The sequence below is a fragment of the Balaenoptera borealis genome (genome assembly GCF_965194805.1).
Source record: "Balaenoptera borealis genome assembly, chromosome: 3".
Classification (NCBI taxonomy): Eukaryota; Metazoa; Chordata; class Mammalia; order Artiodactyla; family Balaenopteridae; genus Balaenoptera; species Balaenoptera borealis.
Window position 1 is genome coordinate 147552503 of NC_138866.1, and position 20005 is coordinate 147572507.

At 42.2% G+C, this 20005-nt stretch overlaps 2 protein-coding genes across 16 annotated transcripts in view; one reads left to right on the forward strand and one right to left on the reverse strand.

The window, feature by feature from the left end:
* Nucleotides 1–13292, forward strand: part of PRC1 (protein regulator of cytokinesis 1) — a 29212-nt gene extending 15920 nt beyond the window's left edge. Inside the window, exons 6-15 of one of the 4 annotated variants that reach the window (XM_082388366.1) lie at nt 328–477; nt 783–930; nt 1733–1869; nt 4150–4245; nt 5337–5483; nt 5700–5810; nt 8665–8775; nt 9996–10172; nt 10499–10540; nt 12110–13292. In XM_082388366.1, the coding sequence (XP_082244492.1) occupies nt 328–477; nt 783–930; nt 1733–1869; nt 4150–4245; nt 5337–5483; nt 5700–5810; nt 8665–8775; nt 9996–10172; nt 10499–10540; nt 12110–12181 (1191 nt within the window). In that variant the 3' untranslated portion in view covers nt 12182–13292. The other 3 variants (XM_082388365.1, XM_082388367.1, XM_082388368.1) reach the window with 3 other exon arrangements.
* RCCD1 (RCC1 domain containing 1) overlaps nt 1–20005 on the reverse strand; it is a 39600-nt gene that overhangs the window by 8812 nt on the left and 10783 nt on the right. For 6 of the 12 annotated variants that reach the window (XM_082388413.1, XM_082388411.1, XM_082388410.1 and 3 more), the window contains one exon: nt 202–327. The exons of 2 other annotated variants lie outside the window; for them this stretch is intronic. In XM_082388413.1, coding sequence (XP_082244539.1) covers nt 202–327 — 126 coding nt within the window. Of the gene's footprint in view, nt 1–201; nt 328–436; nt 556–8918; nt 9292–17283; nt 19993–20005 lie in introns of those variants that run through there. 4 more of the 12 variants (XR_014243466.1, XM_082388416.1, XM_082388412.1 and 1 more) reach the window with 4 other exon arrangements.

Below are 20005 nucleotides of genomic sequence, written 5' to 3' on the forward strand. Positions count from 1 at the left end.
GGAGTCTTACCCACTGGACCATGAGGGAAATCCCCTGAAATTGAGATTTTTGGATGAAATAATAATAGTCATTTGAATTAGCTTAGTGTTTAATTGAAAAAAAATTTTTTTAATTAAAAATTTGAATCCTAATTCTTGGGGTCTGAGATCCTATCATAATGACAGCCTTACAGTTTGTTTTCAGAAGTCATGAAAACACACCTCTTCACAGTCTTGTAAAAGTGCTTCTTCTCCATGTGGGTACAGATGTGTCTCTGTGGGAGGCCAGAGGGCCAGTTTTCTCTGTGCTGCTGTCTTTGCTATAACCACTGGCTTTCCTTGCTGCAGCTGGAAATGCGAAAATCACAAAACGAAGCAGTGTGTGAGGGGCTGCGTGCTCAGATACGAGAACTCTGGGATAGGTTGCAAATACCTGCAGAAGAGAGAGAAGCTGTGGCCACAGTTATGACTGGGTCAAAGGCCAACGTCCGGAAAGCGGTAAGAAACCCAAAGGGTGCTGGGTCAGCATTTTGGTGTCAAGTCTGATGTCTTTACCAGCTTCTGCCTTGAGTGAGCCTGTTTTTAAGACAAGCGTCAGAAATGAGTGGCAGTAGCCTGCTCATCTTTTATCTTTCGCATATGTTTCTTAGATTTCTGGCTCCTATGATATCATTGTTACAAAGAGTGTTGACTTACCTCTGTGGTTTTGTATTGTAATTTTATTAAAAAGGGGGAAAATATTTTGCAAACCTACGTGAGTATACAAGTATGACAAGCACTTTTAACAGGTCTCTTTGTTTCAGCTGCAATTAGAAGTGGATCGGTTGGAAGAACTGAAAATGCAAAACATGAAGAAAGTGATTGAGGCAATACGAGTGGAGCTGGCTCAGTACTGGGACCAGTGTTTTTATAGCCAGGAGCAGAGACAAGCTTTTGCCCCTTACTATTCTGGTTCGTACAGAAGCGTCGCTCTTCATGTGGCCTGCTCACTTGTCTTTTACAAGTGCAGACATTCACTGGGAAGTATTTCCTCTACTGAACAGACATTGCTACCTTTCCAGGCCATTCAGCATAAATTGCCATTCCCGTTCAAATAAGCATTTGCAAATGCTATTGGGAAATAAGGGATCTCTTGGTTTCTGAAGCAGTATATCTCTGTAGCATGTAGTTGTGAAGCTCAAGTTTATCAGGTGCTTACTCTGTGCCAGGCGCAATGTCAGACTCTTAACAGGATTATCTGACTTAATTCTCATGTCAAGAGATGAGGACACTGAGGCATATAAATGTTGAACAGCTTAACCCAGAGACACACAGCAGGTAAATGGCAGAGCCCACATTTGAGCCCACGAAGTATGACCCCAGGGCCCAATGGAATTCTAGTCTGACCTGAACTGAATATAAAGATGAAGCCGTCTTTACTAAATTCAACATTTTTGGACATTTTCTGTGACTCCGCCCTCTTTTGGGCAGGGTGGAAAGGAAGAATATGAAAGAAACCTAAGGCAAGGCAAGAGATGACAGAGTTTTGAGAATCTTAGTCCTTTTAGTCCACACCCTAGTCCTTAGTCTCTAGTCCCACCAGGCTGATTGGGACAAACCTGGCTTTTATTATCTGCAACATACACTTACTCGTGTATCATTTTTACTGTAAGGAAGAAAATTCTGTTTCCATTTTAGGGGGATGAGGGATTAATAAATTGGGATACTAAACACTAGAGGGATTTTTTAAAACTACTGGGCCTATATCTTGCAGAGGACTACACAGAAAATCTGCTCCAGCTCCATGATGCCGAGATTGTGCGGTTAAGAAACTACTATGAGGTTCACAAAGAACTCTTTGAAGGTGTCCAGAAGTGGGAAGAAAGCTGGAAGCTTTTCTTAGAGTTCGAGGTACTGCCTTAGTTTTTGTCTGTTTTCCTTAGAGTACAGTGAAGTGTTAAGAAAGTGTCCCCTGTATAGAGTCAGAGGCCTGTTTCCTTTGCTCTTTACCAGGTTTCTAATACCATCTTTATCATTAAGTCTGTAAATTACTGCTAACCCATCTGTATTTGTCAAGCTTATATGCAGAAACATGTAAGAGAAAACCCCAAAATTAATGCCTTCAATAAGGTTGAAGTTTCTTGCATAAAGGAAGTCTAAAGGTAGGCAGTGCAAGGCAGGTGTGGCTATTCCACAGTCAGGGGGTCCCAGGCTTATCCAGCTCATAGCTCCTTTACCACTAAGGGGTGGATCTTATCTTCCAGTCCAGGGTGGTTCTAGAGCTCCCACCACAGCGTTTCAGGCAGTGTGGTGGAGGAGGGAACACAGAAGGCATTGCCCCTCCACCCCCTCTAAGAGGTTTTCCCAGGCTTTCTTCACAGCACTTCTGCTTAAATGCCACACCAACTACTGTAGCGAGGCTGGGAGAATCACTATCGCAGATAAATTCAGGTTCTATTACTAAGGAAGGAGAGAAAAATGGATGTTGGGGCAGGCAACTAACATTCTGTACTCTTCCAACTTTTGTTATTATCTTAGCAAATTGCCTGGGTATTTGGGGCACATTTGTGGACTCTGAATTCCTTTTGTTTTGATAGACTTAGCACGAATAGATTCCCTTAGAGCATTTTAGAGCTCAGAACTGGGACTAGGATGAGGCAAGTGAGGCACCTTGGGCACGAAATTCAAGGAGACTCATTCTCAGGTTCATACTGGTCCTGTTAGAGCTTGAACAGGCCTTTAGAGAATCCGGAGTTTAACTCCTTCAAGTTTCCAGGCAAGAAACTAGGACTCAGAAGTGGAAAAAACTGTGAGAGCCCACAGCTGTTTAAGAGCAAGTGTTCTAGTCCTCAGTTACTCCTTACTTCTGGTTGAAAGCAAGAAGGAGGAGTAATAAAAGTCAATAAAGAGCTCAGCCATAAACAAGAATGAAATTTTGCCTTTTGCAACAACATGGATGGATCTATATAGGGTATTATGCTTAGTGAAATAACTCAGAGAAAGGCAAATACTGTATGATACCACTTATATGTGGAATCTAGAAAATAAAACAAACTAGTGAATATAACAAAAAAGAAACAGACTCACAGATACAGAGAACAGACTAATGGTTACCAGAGGGGAGGGGGAAGGGGGGAGGGGCAATAAAGGGGTAGGGGTTTAAGAAGTACATACTATTATGTATAAAATAAATAAGCTACGAGGATATATTGTACAGCATGGAATATAGCTAATATTTTATAATAACTATAAATGGAGTATAACCTTCAAAAATTGTGAATCACTGTGTTGTACACCTGAGACTTATACTGTAAATCAACTATACTTCAGTGTAAAAATAAACCATGTGTACACACACACACACACATATATATATAAAGACAGTAAAGAACCAAATAAGCGACCCTTGTTTACATGCCAGTATTTAAGAAAAAATAAGAAACTAATTACCATTCCTTTTAGTTATTGCTTATAATCAAGCAGTCTGGAAAGGAAATAGAATTTATCAGTTTGGCCCCCAAATTGTCAAGATTGTTTCTAAACTTTTCTGATTATCTGCCCCGTTTTTTAGTGTATTCGCCTAATTTATATTTACAAATTATACACTTATATTACTGTTCTGATATACTGTATACACTGTAGAATAACAAAAAACAGAAAAGTTAAAAAGAGTAAGAACCCTAACATTTTACATTTTTTGTCCATTTTGTGAGGGTTAATTTAATAAAAACCAGATTATCTATAAACCCCTTAACTGAGCACATTTAAGCTGCATTGTCTCAATATGTTGGAAGTGAGTGGGCAAGTAAGGGTGCCACCACCAAACCCTCTGAGTGTAGACCTCCCCCTTGTCCTTCCGCATACCCCATTTCCTGTTGGTGACATCTGAACCCAGGAAGGGAGCCAGTGACATTGTGCATTAAATATTAAAGCCTGTCTTACTTTTTAGACTAAAAAGGAAACACTAGTTTTCCTGCACCCCAGTGTATGATCTTGCATATGCCTCAGAGTGTTCACACCCCACTCCCTGCCTTAGAAAGCCACGATTTCTCACTGCTAAAAGTGGATGGGAATGCAAAACTCTGAAGTCTCCCTAAAAATATGTATCTGTTTATGAGAGTGAGGATTCTTAGCAGAAGTGACTGGTCTGACTGTCTGGGGTTCACTCTAATTAAAATGTATTTTTCACAGAGAAAAGCTTCAGATCCAAGTCGATTTACAAATCGTGGAGGAAATCTTCTAAAAGAAGAAAAGCAGCGAGCCAAGCTCCAAAAAACACTCCCTAAGGTAATATTGTTGCTGAAAGAGTTTTTGGTGCTTGGCTACAAAATACCTCACTTTTTGTATATCTCTTGCTTTGAATCATTTTTCCTTAAGTAAGGATAATAAGTATATACTGGGCCTACCTAGTATAAGCAACTGAATATCAAGTTTTATTAGCTTTTTAGGGCTGCCATAACAAAGTACCAGAGACTGGGTGGTTTAAACAACAGAAATTCACTTTCTCACAATTCTGGAGGCTAGAAGTCTGAGATCAAGGTGTCAGCAGAGTTGCTTTCTTCCGAAGCCTTTCTCCTGGCTCCAGATAGTAGTCTTCTCCCTGTATCTTCACATGGGCTTCCTTCTGTATGTGTCTGTGTCCAAATTTTCTTATACGGCTACCAGTCATGTTGGATTAGGACCCACCCTAATGACCTCATTTTAACTTAATTACCTCTGTGTCCCACATTCTGAGGTACTGGGGATTAAGACTTCAACATGTGAATTTGGCAGGGGACATAATTCAGCCCATAACACAAGGTAACCTTTTGAGAAAGTGCTTTGGATCTCATTACTATTCTCTATTTTAATAATAATAATAATAGTTAACATTTATTGAATTAAGTGCCATATACTGTTGCAAAGTGCTTTCCATTTATTAATTCATTTAATTGTCACAACATCCTTAAGAAGTTGGTATTATTAATTCCATTTTTACAGATGAGGAAACTGAGGCACTGCGAACTTAAGTAACTTGCCTACCTCTTCACAGCCAGTAAGAGGTAGATTCCAGATTGGAGCCCAGATAGTGCCGCTCTAGTGTACACTGCATATTTAACGTTGCTGGTTTCCCCCAGTGCTGCCTCCAACTTCGGGCACCAAAACTGTAGTGGTCAGGCTCTGGGTTCTCGCCTTTTCCCACCTTCATGTGTATTATGAATGAACCATCCCAAGACTGATTTCTGGCCACTCCAACCTGTTCCCACGTGGGTCCAGCTACCTGAAGTCAGGCTAATGATACTCTGGGGAGGGAGGAGGCATTCTTCAGGAGAATCATTTTTTTTGGGCTTCACACCAAAAATTTGAAGTAATTAACATGTCCTTGTTTCTGGTCTCAGTTGGAAGAGGAGTTGAAAGCAAGGATTGAAATGTGGGAACAGGAGCATTCAAAGGCATTTGTGGTGAATGGGCAGAAATTCATGGAGTATGTAACAGAACAGTGGGAGATGCACCGACTGGAGAAAGAGAGAGCCAAGCAGGAACGAGTAAGTGAACCCAGTTTGGGAGGAGGAGAAGATAGCATGAGTGAGCAGCCCAGAGTCTCTGCCAGGGCTCTAGGTTGGTTGAAGGAGTAGCTCATGGCAGCTCTTTTTAGCTCCGGGTGCAGAGACTTGCGCTAGATTTCTGGCCCTGCCTCTGCCCCCATCCCAGACCTGTTCTCCTTCTGGGATTTGTCACTCTTGCTTCTGACTTTCACATAGCAACTAAAGAACAAGAAGCAAACTGAGACAGAGATGCTCTATGGCAGTACTCCGCGAACACCCAACAAGCGGCGAGGACTGGCACCTGGCACGCCGGGCAAAGTGCGCAAGGTAAACATGAGGCTGCATGAACTGCCATGTCTGAGGCATTTTTGAGGCTAGGGCTCTGCCCATCTCTTGCCTTCTGTCCTGCAGAGATGGGAAAGAGTTTTTCTAGCCTTCCAGGTTGAGTCCATTTGACAGTGTGAATGCAATTCCGCAGTTCAATCCTGAGTAGGGACTTGACAGTGACAGTCAAGGAGTGGCCAGCTTTGATGTGTGCCAGTTGTTGAGTCCCAGATTAAACTCGGGGGCCAGCAGCTGCCAACATTCTGTAATGATGAGAACCTTCAGAGGTTCATTCTGTAATTCCAACAAGTGACCATGGCACTATGTGAAAGAAGACTTTCATGCTTGGCAAATGGAATACCTAATACTCCTTAATCTCTAGAGCAGGAAATCAGGGAGTTCTTCCTTCCTTCCTTCTTTCTTTCTTTCTTCCTTTGTTTTTTTTAAACCGTTTCTTTAATAAATGAAGTGGAGCATTATTTTCCTCTTCCCTTGCAACTCATTTTATAACACATAAAATGTTTTAAAAATCACCTGTAATGTAACTCCAGGAGAACCAATGAGAATATTTGGTGTTTTTCCTGCTTCTGTAAAAAGCTTTTTAAAATAGTGTATTTTCACAAAATAGAGATCACATATAATTTTGATTTCTGCTTTTTCCCTAGTTGGTATTGGTTGTGATTTTTTTTTTTTCCATAGCATCAAACTTTCTTCAAATAACATGCTCATTCTTAGCTATATATTCTATTCTTTTGATATAGTGTCATTTACTAAACTAGTTCCCTATTGTTTGATATTAGGTAGTTAATTTTTTATTAGGAAAATAATGTGACGAAATTTTAAAAACGTGCTATAAAATTCTAGAAAGGTTTGGGGTTTTTTTTGGCTGTGTTGGGTCTTTGTTGCTGCGCATGGGCTTTCTCTTGTTGCGGTGAGCAGGGGCTACTCTTCATTGCGGTGCGCGGGCTTCTCATTGTGGTGGCTTCTCTTCTTGCAGAGCATGGGCCCTAGGCGTGCAGGCTTCAGTAGTTGCGACACGTGGGCTCAGTAGTTGTGGCACACGGGCTTAGTTGGTCCGCGGCATGTGGGATCTTCCCGGACCAGGGATTGAACCCATGTCCCCTGCATTGGCAGGCAGATCCTTAACCACTGCGCCACCAGGGAAGTCCGAAAGGTTTGTTTTCATTAAAAGTTTGAAAATCTCTCTATTAGATGCTGAGAACACAAAGATTAAGTGATACGTCCCATGATCTCAAGAGTGCTGCATCCAAACATTTCTCAAGTGCTGGCTGCACTGATCATTCAGTCTGTGATACCAAAGCAGTTATAACAATTTACGCTTCCAGTGGTAGTGCCTAAGTGCTACGCTGGATCCAATCTTCGCCAACATGTGATATTTTCAGACTTTACAGTTTTTGCCCATCTGATGGGTGTGAAGTAATGTCTCATTATAATTTTAGTTTGCATTTTCCTAATTACTAATGAAGTTGAACCTTTTGACATGTTCATTAGCCTTCTGGATGTCCTATTCTGAGACAGTTTTTCTGTTGGAACATTTGTTTCTTTCTTGCAAATTTTATAGGAATTCTTTGTATGTTCTGGATGCTACTTCCTTGTCAGTTGTGTTACAATAGCTTTTCCCAGCATTTGTGTGTGTCTTCTGTAGCTTGTCTTTTTTGTTGTTGTTGTGCCAGGTCTTAGTTGTGGCAGGTGGGCTCCTTAGTTGTGCCATGCGAACTCTTAGTTGCGGCATGCATGTGGGATCTAGTTCCCTGACCAGGGATCGAACCCAGGCCCCCTGCACTGGTAGCTCAGAGTCTTAACCACTTCGCCACCAGGGAAGTCCCTGTAGCTTGTCTTTTTACTCTTTATGGTGTTTTGTTGATGAACGAAAAGTTCTTAATATCAATATAGTAAAAATGTTTTCAATCTGTTTTCTTAATGGCTTGTACTTGCAAATAACCTACCCAGGACCTGAGGCACACAGATATTTTCCTGTGTTGTATTTCCTAGTTTGTGTCTTGTATTTGAATAGTCTTGCTATCCCATTTAATGTTTTTAATCCACCTAGAGTTTTTCCAATTAAAGAAAAAGCTTACAGCTTTATTGAATAAAGTAGACACATAATATTTAAAGTGTACACGTTAATAAGCTGTGATATATGTATGCACCGTGAATCCCTCACCACAATCAAGACAGTGAACATACCCATCACACCCAAAGTTTCCTTTTGCCCCTTTGTTTTCTTTTTGCTTCCCTTACCACCCATTTCCCTCCCCCCACCCACTTCCCACTAGCTCCTGGCAACTGCAGCTTTGCTCTGTTACTGTTGATTAGTTTGCATTTTCTAACATTTTATATAAATAGAATCATACAGTATGTATACTTCTGTGTCTGACTTTTTTCATCTGTTGTTGCACGTATCAGTAGGTTACCTCTTTTTATTGTTGAACAGTATTCCATTGGACGTATATACCACAGTTTGCTTATCTAGTTGCCTGTGTTGATGGATATTTGGCTTAATTCTAGTTTTCTGGCTGCTACACATAAAGCTGCTATAAATATTTATATGTAAGTCTTTGTATGGATATATGCTTTCATTTCTCTTGGGTAAATACCCAAGAATGATATGGCTGGGTCTTATGATAGTTGTCCGTTTAACTTTTGGAAACAAAATGGTTGTCCCATTTTACAATTCCATCTGCTGGATGGAACACTGAACGCTTTTCACAGGTGTCCTCAAAGCTCTTCACCATGAAAACAATCTTAGACTATTTCCCATCCTCACTCTCTGTAGTGTAGGGATGGGCTGCTAAGCATGTCATCTCACATCAGTAATCTCTGTTCTTCTCCTTAGCTGAACACTACCACCGTGTCCAATGCTACGGCCAACAGCAGCATTCGGCCTGTCTTTTCGGGGACAGTCTGCCGCTCCCCTGTGTCTCGCCTTCCACCTTCTGGCAGCAAGGTTAGTATGCTCTGTGTACAAGCACATCCCCGACACTGCCCCAACCTATGTACTCCGGGGACTGCTGGGAGGTGGAGAGATTGAATACTATCCTCTGGACTGAGAAGGAACTTTGAGGCCGAAAAACAAAGCAGGCAGCTTCATAAAGCGCAATTATGAAGTTTATTGTGGGTAACTTGCATACAGGCAGGATCGGGCAGACGGTGACCCAGAGGCATTTGCAGCTGCACTCAAGCACGAAAGGGGGGGATTTAAGGGGGCCAAAGCTAAAAATAGAATCTGACTACTAGGGAGAAGCACATCTGTAGTGACAGGAACTGGGTGGTTTTCCTCCCCCCAGGGTCTCAAGACCATTAATCGTCTACATCAGCAAAAGGCATTTTTCCAGTTTTCTTATCAGATGAAGGCAAGGGTCAAAGTTGATAGGGAACTTATCTGGCTTGGCCTCATTCCTTGTAAGCTGAAGCTCAGTCTTGCAGGAAGGGGAGGGGATGGGACTGCAGGCCTAAGATGGAGCTGACAAAAAGGAGTCAGTATGGTTCAGCCATACAGGGCCCCACCTAACTTGTTCCACTTTCTAAGATCCCTGGATTCGGTTATCATTGAGATGCTGAAAGTTGACAGATGTAAGCTAGCTAATCTGTCAAAAACTAAATGAGAGAAGAGAATGGTCATTTTGAGCCCCGTCCGGTATCAAGGGAAGCACTGGGATGTGACTGGGAAACTGAAGAGTCTCCATAGGCTCAGTTCAAAGCCTGGTCTTCAGTTGCTACTGAGCAAGGTCCTTGCATGTGGGTCCAGCCCAGTGACACTGGACAACTAGATGCAGATAGGTACTCTCACCCAAGGAGGGAGTGAGGAGTGCATGCTAAAATGTGTTCAGTCTTTCAGGTATTTTACAGACTATGCTCAAGATAAGGGTTCTGCAGATCATTAAGAATTTGTATGTTTTTAAACCAAAAGTAGGGACTTCCCTGGTGGTCCAGTGGTTGGGACTCCATGCTTCCAATGCGGGGGGCGTGGGTTTGATCCCTGGCTGGGGAGTAAGATCCCGCATGCCGCGCGGCGTGGCCAAAAGATAAAAATTTAAAAAATAAAATAAGCCAGAAGTATAGGATTACAGACACACGAATAATATAAAGATGGTATCAGCCTTTGATAATTTGTGTGTGTGGTCATTATAAGGATGATACATTGGTCGATCTTTCTTTTCTCTACAGCCAGTCACCACTTCCACCTGTTCGGGGAAAAAAACACCCCGTGGCATCAAGCATGGAGCCAACAAGGAGAACCTGGAGCTCAATGGTAGCATCTTCAGCGGTGGGTACCCTGCCTCGGCCCCCCCACGGCGCAACTTCAGCATTAATTCTGTTGCCAGCACCTATTCTGAGTTTGCGGTAATTCACCTTTTCTAATATCTACCAGTCCCTGGGGAGCACACAGTTGGGGCAGAGTGGGTATCTTCCCAAGGGCACCCAGGCTATTATTTAGGACAGTTCTTTGGAGGCTGAGAATCCCTTTCCTGACTTGACCATGGCATGAGGTGGGGGTGGTTTAAGGGTGGTATATAGGAAGAAAGATGGCAGCAGCAAGCAGACATTTAACCTGGATCCTTCTGCTTAAGAAATACCATTCCCTGGCTGCAGGAGGTGAACCTTCTAATCACTGCCCTGGTGCTCTCTTGGTGGAGTTCTTGGTAATTGTCTCAATTCTTTGTTCTTAGAAGGATCCGTCCCTCTCTGACAGCTCCACTGTTGGGCTTCAGGTCTGTATGGCAACCCCTGCATGTCCCATGTCCCTTTTCCAGACTGATCTGTCATCTGCTGGCTTCATTCCCATCTGGGCACAGGGCTACACTAACCAATAATCTCAGCTGTACTATCATAAAACCTTTTTTTAACAAAGGAAGCAGGAATTCCTAATACGGACTTCAGAAATAATAAATATCTGGCTTAACTTCCCAACAGACTGACTAACCTGCCAATTAACTTGTTCAGACTTGAATTGGATTCTCAGCCCCATCTAAAGTCAGGCAAAGGTTTTTTATCATGTTATTTCACAACAGAAAACTTTCACCCTCCCCAGTTGTGACATTAAAGGCCTCCAATGTGCTGCAAGGAATAGAGGCCCCACCACGTGGGGAGGGGAGCCCCAGCTGTGTGCTGCCTATGAGGTTCTTGGCCTGTGTGCTGATTATTTCCTGGAGTATATGTCTTACTAACCCCTCAGAGCTGAATTGCCAACTTTCTGTCTACTCTGAGCTAGCCAATGCTCATTTCTTGCCTTTGCCTATTTTCTACCACATTGAGCTGCTGAAGCATATATGAGGCACTGGAAGAAAGTAATTTTTTCCCACAATGCTCTTCAGCTCCTAGTAACGTACTCCACATTTACCAACACTTAACTGCAGTGCCCTTTCCTTAACAATGTGTGTTCTCTCTTCCCTCAGTATCTAACTGTTGAGAGGTGAGCCTGCCCCTCACCCTTGTGGGGGATACTGAGTTAAAGCCTAGGGCATCGACTCACTTGCTGCAGTGATGGAGAATGTGACAGCTGCCCAAGGCTATCGTTCATTTTGAGCACTGAAGCTAGCTTTATATTCTTTTACTTTTGTCAAGTTACTTGACAGGGGTGGTCTACCTATAGAAGGTGGGTATTTGTCACTCTGGCTAGCTGATTGCTGGACAGAGTCCAGCTTTCTCTTTTGTTTGCTCAGCCAAGCCCGCTTCATCCACTTGCTGCTTACATATATCTGTTTCTCTCTGGCTAGGCCGAGGGAGATTCTTCTGGTTTTGGTTGCTATGGCTGGTAGACTCCACCAGGCAGCACTGAAGCCAGTAGACTAACCTCTACTAACATCTGTCCTTTCTCAGTGGTCATTCCTGCTCTGTCTTCTGCTTCTATACCATGTGCTCCAGCATGAGATCAGATCACCAGCAGGTTACAAGGCCCTCAGCCCCAGGGATTGGTAGATATATGTTCTGGCCCATTGTTTCCTAAAGTGCTCAAAAGACCAAAGCTTGTTGCCTACCTAGCTTGACAACTCAGAGAGTACTTTGTGAAGTATAAAGGATTTCTCTTCTGTGAGGTTTTAATAGAATGGACTGGCTGAGGAAAGGGATCAAGGGGCATATGTGCACATGCTTAATCTGTGACTAAGGTGTTCAGAGTCCCTCCCCTTTTGCTCCTAACACAGCCTGTGCTGGGCTAGGGACCACCATCTTAGAGAAGCAGCCCTCAGAGGGCTGTATGCTGACACTCACCTGTGCTTACAAGGGCAGGGCACGCATGAGAGGGGACAGTAATGCCACTGATGTTATTTATTTTTCAACAGCGAGAACTTTCAAAGGCTTCCAAATCTGATGCTACTTCTCGAATCCTCAATTCAACCAACATCCAGTCCTGAGAAGCCCTGATCAGTCATCCAGCTGAGGTTTCCTATGCCCTGTGCCTAATTATACAGGGGTGGCTTTAATGTTTCTTCAGTTTAGATGCGCTTGAAAGCCTGGACAGGTTCCATTACCATGGGCCTAACTTACAGAAGTGAATGAGTTACAGATGAGAGTCCATCATAAGCTTAGTACGTCCTTAGACACTTGGTTTTATTTTGACTCAAGAAATACATTAAAACATAGTTCATAGCAGTAAGTGTAAATTTTAGCATATGGAACCTAATTTCTTTTCCTACCCCGTAATTGTACTTGCTAAAGCATGATCAAAGGCTTGTTTTACTTCACCATTGTGTAGTTTAATGATTGACTATGCCCAAGCTTGGGGTATGGGACATGAAGCAGTTTTGGGCTTGTACACTTATAATTAGCAATTAACGTCTTTTTTGTTTAGGGATGTTCAGTTAATGCTATAGCTTCAATAGCTTTGCTCTCACCTAAAGGCCTGTCCCCACCACACAGGACAGCCTTCCTCCTGATGAAGATGTCTGTGTGTCAGAAGTTAGGATGGCCCAACTCACTGCCAAAGAGGTGACAGGGAGGCTGGGAGCACCTTTGTTAAATTGTGTACAGTTTTGTTATATAGGCCAGTGCTGTGGGGGTGTGTGTGTGAACACACGTACTTGTCTGCACTCTGCTTCTTCAGTTTATCTCTGGGTCCAGTTCCCCATCCCTGTGCGCCCTGTGCCTGAGTTCCTCCATCCTCTGCACTTGCCAGCCAAGTTGGGAGGCTGTTTGGATGGGTTGGGCTGTTTCTGTCGTGGAGATCTGGAACTTTGCACATGTCAGTACTGGGGAGCTGTTCCTGCTGTAGCGTCCACGATGAGGCTCCTTCTTTACCTATCCTATGTATCAATCACTACTGTGCTCCCCAAAGCACTATTATTTATTCTCCGTCTGCCTGCACCAGTACTACTGTCAGCACAGTAAATGGTTCTTGGAAGCTTACCAGTGTGGATTTGGTCTGTGTCAGCCATGCTGTTTAGGCATACGTATAAATGTCCTGATTTTAAAATATAAATATTCTTAAAAATAAATTAAAATGTGTATACTTATATTTCAAAGATATATACTGTGGTGTGTGTTTTCGTTGTTCCCCATGTCACTTTTTGGTTGGTTTTTGTCTGTGGAAAATAGAAAGGACTAAAAGAAATACAAGAAATTTTTAGTCGGGAGTATGATATTCACATTCTTTTGAGTGTTTGTAAATTAAGAACATCTCTTATTCTGAGAAAAAAGTTTTTTTGAGAGGAATAAAAAGCCTAAATCCTGATGTATAAAGAGGCTGAGGTACTATTAGGAAACTTCTGGTTTCATTGCTATGTACACGTCTTTGTATGGAGATATATTTTCTTTTGGCTAAATACCTAGGAGTGGAATAGTTGCATCATACATATGGTAGGTGTATGTTTAACTTTTTAAGAAACTGCCAAATGGTTTTCCAAAGCAGTTGGACTATTTTACATTCTCATCAATAATGTGTAAGGGTTCCAATTTCTTTTCTTTTTTTTTTTTTTAATAAATTTATTTATTTATTTATTTTTGGCTGCGTTGGGTCTTCGTTGCTGCGCACAGGCTTTCTCTAGTTGTGAGTGAGTGGGGACTACTCTTCATTGCAATGCGCGGGCTTCTCATTGTGGTGGCTTCTCTTGCTGTGGAGTGTGGGCTCTAGGTGTGCAGGCTTCAGCAGTTGCAGCACATGGGCTCAGTAGTTGTGGAGTGTGGGCTCTAGGTGTGCGGTCTTTAGTAGTTGCAGCACATGGGCTCAGTAGTTGTGGCTCGTGGGCTCTAGAGTGCAGACTCAGTAGCTGTGGCTCACAGGCTTAGTTGCTCCGCGGCATGTGGGATCTTCCCAGACCAGGGATCAAACCCGTGTCCCCTGCATTGGCAGGTGGATTCTTAACGACTGTGCCAACCAAGGAAGTCCCTGAAGGTTCCAATTTCTTCAATCTTTTCCAACACTTTGTATGGTCAGTCTTTATAATTTTAGCCATTTTAGTAGCTGTGAAATGGTATCTCATTGTGGTTGGAATTTTCACTTCCCTAATGACTAATGATGTTTAACATCTTTTTGTGTACTTTTTTGCCATCATTCTTATCTTCTTTGGTGAAGTACCTGTTTACTATTTTTGGCCATTTAAAAAATTGAATTGTATTTGTTTTTTATTTTTTTGGCTGTGCCCACGTGGCTTATGGGATCTTAGATCCTCAACCAGGGATCGAACCCAGGCCCTCAGCAGTGGAAGTGTGGAGTCCTTACCACTTGACTGCCAGGGAATTCCAAAGCTATGTTCTTACTGTTGAGTTTTGAGAGCTCTCTATATATGCTGCATACAAATTCTTTTATCAGGTGTATGTTTTGCAAAGATCTTGTCCCCATCTGTGGCTTCTTTTTGTTTTCTTGAAGTATAATTGACATACATTATATTAATTTCAGGCTGCTTTAATTCTTTTAACAGTGTCACTGAAGAGCAGAGGTTTAATTTTGATGACATCCATTTGTTCTTTGGATTGTACTGCTGTTGCTCTAAGAAATCTTTACCTAACCCAAGATGATAAAGGTTTTCTCCTAGAAGTTTAAAGTTTTCAGTTTTACATTTACGTCTGATTCATTTTGGCTCTGTGTGTATCATCTATCTGTATGGCTCCAGGTATGGCTTTAAGTTCATTCTTTTTGCATACAGGTAGCCAGTTGTCCAGCACCATTAGCTGAAAAGCTAAACCTTCTCCACTGTACGTTTCTGTTCCACTAATCTATTTGTCCTAATGACAGTACTACCCTGTCTTAATTACTGAGGATTTACACAAATTCTTGAAATCAGGTAATGTTAGCTTTCCAACTTGGTGCTTTTAAACGTTATTTTGTCTGTTCTGCTTACTGTGCATTTCTGTAAGAGTTTTAGGAAAAAAGCTTGTCAATTTCTACCCAAAAATCTGGTAGGATTTTTATTGGCATTGCATTGAATCTGTGGACCACCTGAGGGAGAACTGACAACCCCCGAACAAGGCATATCTCTCCATTTATTTAGGTTTTCTTTAATTTCTCTCAGTATTTTGTAGGTCATGTTTACAGATCTTTCACATCTTTGTCAGATTTATCCATAAGTATTTCATGTTTCTTGATGCTATTGTAAATGGTATTTTTTAATAAGAATTTCTTGTTGTTGCTTGGCTACATATAGCGGTTGATTTTTGTATATTGCTCTTGTATCCTGCAGCCTTGCTAAACTTATTAAAAGAAAAGTGAGAAAAAGAAATACATTCTTTACAGATGATTGGCTTTGTGTTGCAGCAAGCCTTTAATGCTTAGCCAGACTGTTTACAACTCTGCCTTAGCTTTCAGTCTTGCTTGTGTGGAGCCTGAATGCTAGACAGAAATGAAAGCTTATTGTTTTCTCAGGCATTTCTGAGCAAATATCCAGCCCTGGGCATGTGTTATGCTTTGATTCCCCAGTATACTGTGGGACCTTTTAAAAGGCCTTTCTCCCTATCATCTCCGTTCCCAACCTCTTTCTTCCCAGATCTTTCCCTTGCCCAGGTTATTGCAGCCAATACTTGTGCCTTTAAATACTTTCAGCAAAAGCTGCCCAGCCCTGGGAACATTAAGTCTGGCAAAACAAAGGTGAGCTCTTGCACTGATCCTCCAGGGAGCTGCCAGATAGCCTGTAACCCACAACCACCATTCTGTGAGAACTGTTTTCCTCCCTCTGGTACTAGCAACCCACCCAAGCAACTTCCAGGAAATTTAACAGATCAGTGAGTGCCCTTATGTTCCCCCTTCATTTTTCCCTTTTGGGAGTCGGATGTTAAAGACTAGGACATTCAAAAGTATCTGCATATATGGGGAAAATTAGAAAGTGACCATGATACCTAAGGAAAGGCTCAGAAAAGACAATATTACGTTTACACCTAAGGCTGATCCTTGGTACAGAGAGAGACAGCCTATGACAATTAAAAAAAAAAATGGCAAACCCTGGAAAAGGGGGAGAATCTGATTCCCGGAGTTAGTTACCATATTACCAGATTCAAATGTCCAGTGTTCAACAAAAAATTCACGAGGCATGCAAAGAAACATGAGAGTATGGCCCATTCAAAAGAAAATAAATCAACAGAATCTGTCCCGGAAAAAGACTTAATGGCAGCTATATTTATTAGACAAAGACTTGCAAACAGTGGTCCTGGGGACTTCCCTGGTAATGCAGTGGTTAAGAATCCGCCTGCCAATGCAGGGGACATGGGTTCAAGCTCTGGTCCAGGAAGATCCCACATGCCACAGAGCAGCTAAGCCTGTGTGCCACAACTACTGAGCCCATGTGCCACAACTACTGAAGCCCACACGCCTAGAGCACGTGCTCTGCAACAAAGAGAAGCCACTGCAGCCTGCGCACCACAATGAAGAGTAGCCCCTGCAAGTGGGGGCTTAATATTTATTTTTATATTAATATTTTATATAAATATTAATATTTAATATTAATTAAAAATAAATAAACCAGTGGATCAGAGGAAATCACAGGGGAAATTAGAAAATAATTAGAATGAATGAAAAGAAAAACAAAACATACCAAAACTTACGGGATGCAGCAAAAGCGGTGCTAAGGGGAAATTATAGCTGTAAATGTTCACATTAAAAAAACAAGAAAGATCTTAAGTCAGCCAGCTAACTTTCAACTTAAAAACTAGAAAAAGAACAAACTAAACCAAAAGCTAGCAGAAGGAAGAAAATAAAGATTACAGCAAAGATAAATGAAATTCGTATAGAAAAACAACAGAGAAAATCAGTGAAACCAAAAGTTGGTTCTTTGAAAAGATCAATGAAATGGATGAACTTTTAGCTAGATGGACTAAGGAAAAAAGACACAAGTCATTAAAATAAGAAATGAAAGCAAGGGGACTTCCCTGTTGGCTCAGCGGTTAAGAATCTGCCTGCCAATGCAGGGGACATGGGTTCGAGCCCTGGTCTGGGAAGATCCCACATGTCGTGGAGCAACTAAGCCTGTGTGCCACAACTACTGAGCCTGCACTCTGGAGCCCACGAGCCACAACTACTGAGCCTGCACACCTAGAGCCTGTGCTCCACAACAAGAGAAGCCACTGCAATGAGAAGCCCACCACCACAGCAAAGAGTAGCCCCCTCACCTCAACTAGAGAAAGCCCCTGCGTGGCAACAGAAGACCCAATGCAGCCAAAAATAAATAAATTTATATATAAAAAAAATGAAAGCAGGGACATTACTACTAATTCTACAGAAAGAAAAAAGGGTTTTAAAAGAGTACTATGGGGACTTCCCTGGTAGTACAGCAGTTAGGACTCCTTGCTCCCAGTGCAGGGGGCCTGGGTTCAATCCCTGGTCAGCAAACTAGATCCCGCATGCTGCAACTAAGACCTGGTGCAGCCAAATAATTTTTTTTTTTTAAAAAGAGAGTACTATGAGCAATTAATTGTACACCAACAAATCAGATTACCTGGGTGAAATGGACATGTTCCTAGAAACACAAAACCTATCAAGAGTAAATCACAAAGAAATAATCTGAATAGACCTATAACTAGTAAGGAGATAGAATCACTACTCAAGAATTTCCCAGGAAAGGGCTTCCCTGGTGGCGCAGTGGTTAAGAATCTGCCTGCCGATGCAGGGGACATGGGTTCGAGCCCTGGTCCAGGAAGATCCCACAGGCTGCGGAGCAACTAAGCCCATGTGCCACAACTGCTGAGCCTATGCTGTAGAGCCCGCAAGCCACAACTACCGAGCCCGCGTGCCTAGAGCCCATGATCCGCAACAAGAGAAACTACCACAATGAGAAGCCCGCGCACCACAACGAAGAGTAGTCCCCACTCACCGCAACTAGAGAAAGCCCGCATGCAGCAACGAAGACCCAACACAGCCAAAAATAAATAAATAATTAAAAAAAAAAAAAAGAATTTCCCAAGAAAAAAGCCTTGGACCTAATGGCTTCACTGTGAATTCTACCAAATATTTAAAGAACTAACACCAGTCCTTCTCAAGTTTTTCCGAAATATTTCAGGGGAAGAACTCCTAACTCATTCTGTGAGGCCAGCATAACTTTGATACCAAAGCCAGAAGACACTACAGGAAAACTACAGACCAATATCCCTTTTGAACATAGATGAAAAAATCCTCAGCAAAATACTAGCAAATAGAATTCAGCAACACTTGAAAAGGATTATACATCATGACCAAGTGAGATTTATTCCTGGAATACAAGGATGATCAACGTAACATGCTACATCAACAAAATGAAGGAAAAAAAACACATGATCATCTCAACTGATGTAGAAAAAGCAAGATTCCGTGCCCTTTCGTGATTAAAAACACTCAATAAAATAGGAAAAGAAGGGAACTACTTCCACACAATAAAATCCGTATATGAAAATCCCACAGCAAACATAATACTCAATGGCTTTTCCTCTAAAATCAGGAACAAGGCAAGGATGCCCACTTTCACCACTTTTATTCAACATAGTAATGGAAGTTCTAGTCAGAGCCATTAGGCTATAAAAGAAACAAAAGGCATCCAAATTAGAAAGGAAGAAGTAAAAGTATCTCTGTTTGCAGACGAATGATCTTTTATATGTAGAAAATCCTAAAGACTACAAAAAAGCTGTTAGAACTAATAAATTACTTCAGCAAAGTAGCAGGATACAAAGTCAACACACAGTTGTATTTCTATACACAATGAACAATCCGAAAAGGAAATTACAAAAATGATTCCAGGGCTTCCCTGGTGGCACAGTGGTTAAGAATCCGCCTGCCAGTGCAGGGGCCCTGGGTTCGAGCCCTGGGCCAGGAAGATCCCACATGCCGCAGAGCCAACAAAGCCTGTGCGCCACAACTACTGAGCCTGCACTCTAGAGCCCGTGAGCCACAACTACTGAAGCCCGCGCGCCTAGAGCTCCGCAACGAGAAGCCACCGCAATGAGAAGCCTGCGCACCACAACAAAGAGTAGCCCTGGCTCATCGCAACTAGAGAAAGCCCACATGCAGCAGCAAGGACCCAACGCAGCCAAAAATAAATAAATTAATTTTAAAAAATGGTTCCATATATAGTAGCATCAAAAAGAATAAAATACTTAGGAATTAACCAAGGAGGTGAAAGACATGTACAATGAAAACTACAAAACACTCCTGAAAGAAATTATAGACATAAATAAATGGAAACACATCCCATGATCATGGATTGGAAGACTTAATGTTGTTAAAATTGGACTTCCCTGGTGGTCCAGTGGTAAAGAACCTGCCTTTCAATGCAGGGGACAGAGGTTCGATCCCTGGTTGGGGAACTAAGATCTCACATGCCGCAGGGAAACTAAACCCGTATACCACAACTGCTGAGCTCGTGCGCCTCAACGAGACAGCCCACGTGCCGCAAACTACAGAGCCCATGCGCTCTGGAGCCTGCATGCCAGAACTAGAGAGAGAAAATCCGCACGCTGCAACTAGAGAGAAGCCCGAGCGCCACAATGAAGAGCCCGCGCCACAACGGAGGATCCCGCATGCCTCAGTGAAGACCCCATGTGCCTCAACTGAGACCCAACACGGCCAAAAAAAATAAATTAAAAAAAAAAATGTTAAAATATTATTAGTACCTAAAGCAATCTATAGATTCAGTGCAGTCCCTAAAATCTCAAGGACCTTTATGCAGAAATAGAAAAACACTACAACTCATATGGGATCTCAAGGGACCCCAACAGACAAAACAATTTTGAAAAAGACTAGAACTGGAGGACTCACACTTCCTGGTTTCAAAACCTACTACAATAAA